The 3,460-nt window shown below is 45.3% G+C and overlaps 1 protein-coding gene across 1 annotated transcript; it reads right to left on the bottom strand.

Annotated features, from left to right (window-relative positions):
- On the bottom strand, window positions 1-2,693 carry hikeshi (heat shock protein nuclear import factor hikeshi). The gene has a single exon (XM_044375969.1). The coding sequence runs from the start codon at window positions 1,564-1,566 to the stop codon at window positions 967-969; it is 600 nt and encodes a 199-aa protein (XP_044231904.1). The 5' UTR covers window positions 1,567-2,693; the 3' UTR covers window positions 1-966.
- Window positions 2,694-3,460: the final 767 nt, after the last annotated feature.

The raw sequence follows: 3,460 nt of genomic DNA, 5'->3' as shown, positions 1-3,460 counted from the left end.
ATTTATTATTAAATATATAACACACAGTGTGCAAAGAGTGAATCCACTGTATCTGTTTATTACATGAAGCTACACTCTGCTGCAGTTTTTATGTTTTCATGTGAAATCTCTTCTTCCAGTATCACTGAAACTGCTTCAATAGAGGAGCAAAATACATCATCTCAGACCTTGATAGTCTTTTTTTTTTTTTTAATTATTGTTAATTAGTTTTTTTAACGAGTGAACAGCACAAGAATTCAGAGGTGCATGTACTTTGTGTCTGTTGAATCCTGAAACTTCACAGTTTCATTTGAACATCATTTAATAAACTCAGCGAGCACTTTATTAGGAACACCTGTCACTTATATTCTACTTTTATGAAGTTTTTACTTTTTCAGTTTTTGTTGACGTTGTCAGAAAGGTGATAATTCTACTTCCTGTTTATTAGTGATGTTGTAGTGGGTGCTGGTGGTTCCTAATATTTTAGACAGAATACTAGAAACACTTTTCAACATAATGCTGTTAAGAACACGACCACATCCTCAATAATAAACATAAAGTTGTATTGGGTTGCATTAGATTACACAGGTGTTCCTAATAAAGTGCTCTCTGATTGTTTAATCCAATATAAATAACAGTTAAAGAATCTTCAGGAACACTTGACATTTCTACAAAATTCCTCAATCAAGGAAAACCTCACTGAGAATAAAGTGGAATTCACCTTTTTTTATTTATTTTATAACCACCGGATGTGGTTGAAATCTTCAGAAACAACAAACATTGTGGACTTTTGTTGGTGTTTTGTTGAGCTGCTGATTCCAGAGTCACTATGTTGTTATTTGAATGAAAAAAGAGACCAAATGACTCTTAAAGACACTTTTAACAGATCGGGGCCAGTCTGATAAAATCTGATGAACTCTTATTAAACTTATAGGCACTGTGCAGACTGTCCTCAGCGAGTCTTTGGTACTTCCTCTGCTTTAGTCTTTAGTTTTTCCAGAAGTTCGGGTTCTGGGACATCCGTCTCTGGAAGTTTTCATACCACTTGAGGATGCAGCTGGACGGGATGAAGGTCTCCGCGGGGTTCGGCGTCATCTGCCGCTGCGACACGGCGAAGGACGCGGCGAAGTTGAACAGACTGTCCAGCATCTTCTGCGTGAACTGCATGAAGGAGTCCACGGTAGAAACGGCGGCACCGGACACCGGGATCTGCTGCACCAGCTGCTGCAGCGGCTCCACCGACACACCGACCTGAGCCATGGAGGAAGAGGAGGAGGAGGAGGCCATCGAGCCGAAGGGGTGCGCGCCGCCCTCCCCGGCCTTCAGCCCGGAGATCTTGAAGATGGCGCTGGGCTTGTCGTTGGTGATGAAGCCGAGCAGCTGCCACACCGGGCCGCCGCTTGCCGGGTCCGGGAAGGAGAAGTAGACGGCGCCGCCCATGTCCGCGGGGAACGGCACCGTGCCCAGCATGAACACCACCACGTGGTTCACCGTCTCATAGTCCGGCAGGTTGAACACGAACTTATCCGAGGAGACCTGCACCGCGTCCGTCTGCACCAACCTGCCAGCAACCAAACAGCCGAACATCCCCGCTGACAGCCGCCGTTAGCCGTCAGTTAGCCTCCTGTACTGTAAACAACTGCTTTAGCTTTAGCTTTGTTTTTAGCCTGTGAGCTAGCGGCTCCTCTCCGCTGACAGCCGGGTCCCTGCAGCCCTCAGCGGGACGTCTTTAGCCGGTAAAATGAGCCTCGCTGCCGCTGACAGCGAACATAAACGCAGCTGTGCGGGCTGGTAGAAGTTTCTAGTTCAGTCTGTCAGATCGCCCCCCAACACCCCCCCTCCCTCTGTATCTTCTTCTTCTTGTGTTTTGTTTTGCGCTACGGCGGCCGGTAGGCGTCCATAAGTGTCAGATTACCGCCACCTGCTGGACTGTAACAGCGTCACAGTGCAAATTATTTACAGTGTCCAACCAAAGTGATCCGGTTCACGACATTTTCTTCTCTATAATTCAGACCCAACTGCTTGAGTTGATGCAAATCCTTCCCTCAGTGTCACATCTGATCTTCTCCAGATAAATATCTCCTGGCAGCGTTCAGCGCCATCTTTATTCTTTCTGACTTCACTTGTATTTCAGCAGCTTGATTTATGATCACGGCAATGATGCCAAAAGTCTTTTCTTGTCTCTGCAGATATTGTGATCAGTTCCTCTCCTGCTCTGGTTCTTTCTGCACTGCCGTCATCTCCACATCCTCTGACTTCTCTTCTTACTGCAGCAACATGTTTATATTCCTGACAGCAGAAACATCTGAGGAGCTCTTTCATATTTCATATAATCAAGGTCTATCCAGCAAATCCCCCTTCAAAACTCAAACACGCAGAATTACTGTCCTCCTTCACCTCTTGTCTGAATCTGGTCATTCTTCTTGCCTCACACACACACATACCTGCAGAGCACCGCCTTCATCTCTGCTTCCGGTCTGAGCAGGATGCAGGTCACACTGCTGATATCTTCAAGTCTAAAGTCTGTTCTTGTCACTGCTGTCATCCCAACGAGATGCATCTGACTGGAGTCTCCATCTGCTGCTCGACCATCCACCTGACGGATTAATAATGATGGGGATATTGATGCCCTCAGTTTGGTCTGACAGGCAAACTTGGTTCGTTGTTGTTGACCTTTCCAGAGGACTGACACACGTCTAAACCCCAGTCTTAAAGGACAATTCACAGTGTTTCTAGTGTGTCTTAAAACAACAGTCACAAGCCCAAATGAACATTAAAGCTCCTCCTGTTCATACTGACCATTAGAAGATCTCTTCATAATGACCTTACAATGGAAGTGATGGAGGACAAAATCCACAGTCCTCCTTCTGTGCAAAATATGTATTTCAAAGTTTATCTGAAGCTAATATGAAGCTTCAGCGTCCAAATGAGTCAAATCAAGTAGATATCTTTCAACGTTACAGTCTTTTTAGTGCCAAAGTCCCTCTTTTTGTTACTATACTTCCACCTGCAGCTCAACAGGGAAACACTGTCCGAGGAAACACAAAGAGGGAATTTGATGATAAAAAGACTGTAAATGTGTCAGATATCCACTTGATATGACTAACTCAGGGGGGAGCCAGTGCAATGACAACAGAATCGGTGTTATATGTTGGTGTTTTCACTCTCATCAGGATCGTGGCAGCGTTGTTCTGGATGTACTGGAGCTTCTGGAGGCTCCTGCTAGGATCCCAGTGAAGAACACAGTGCAGTAGACCAGTCTGAAGGGGATGAAGGAGAAGTTTCTCTACATCTGACAGCGTTAGAGAGAGACGAGGAGGAGTTTACAGATGTCTTTGAGATGGTAGAAAGAAGCTTTGAACAGAAATAAATGCTCTGCCTGAGAGACAAGACTCAGGGTAGAGAAATTACAGGTAGTCGTGGAGAAGTTCGATGATTCGTGAATCGGCTCGTTAGAGTCAACAGAGCCGTTAAAATAACG

This window comes from Thunnus albacares, chromosome 15 (genome assembly GCF_914725855.1).
Source record: "Thunnus albacares chromosome 15, fThuAlb1.1, whole genome shotgun sequence".
Classification (NCBI taxonomy): Eukaryota; Metazoa; Chordata; class Actinopteri; order Scombriformes; family Scombridae; genus Thunnus; species Thunnus albacares.
This window is presented reverse-complemented; position numbering and strand designations above follow the sequence as displayed.

Bases quoted from the DNA above. Each gene is read 5' to 3' on its own strand.
- hikeshi (XM_044375969.1), bottom strand. From the start codon at position 1,566: ATGTTCGGCTGTTTGGTTGCTGGCAGGTTGGTGCAGACGGACGCGGTG.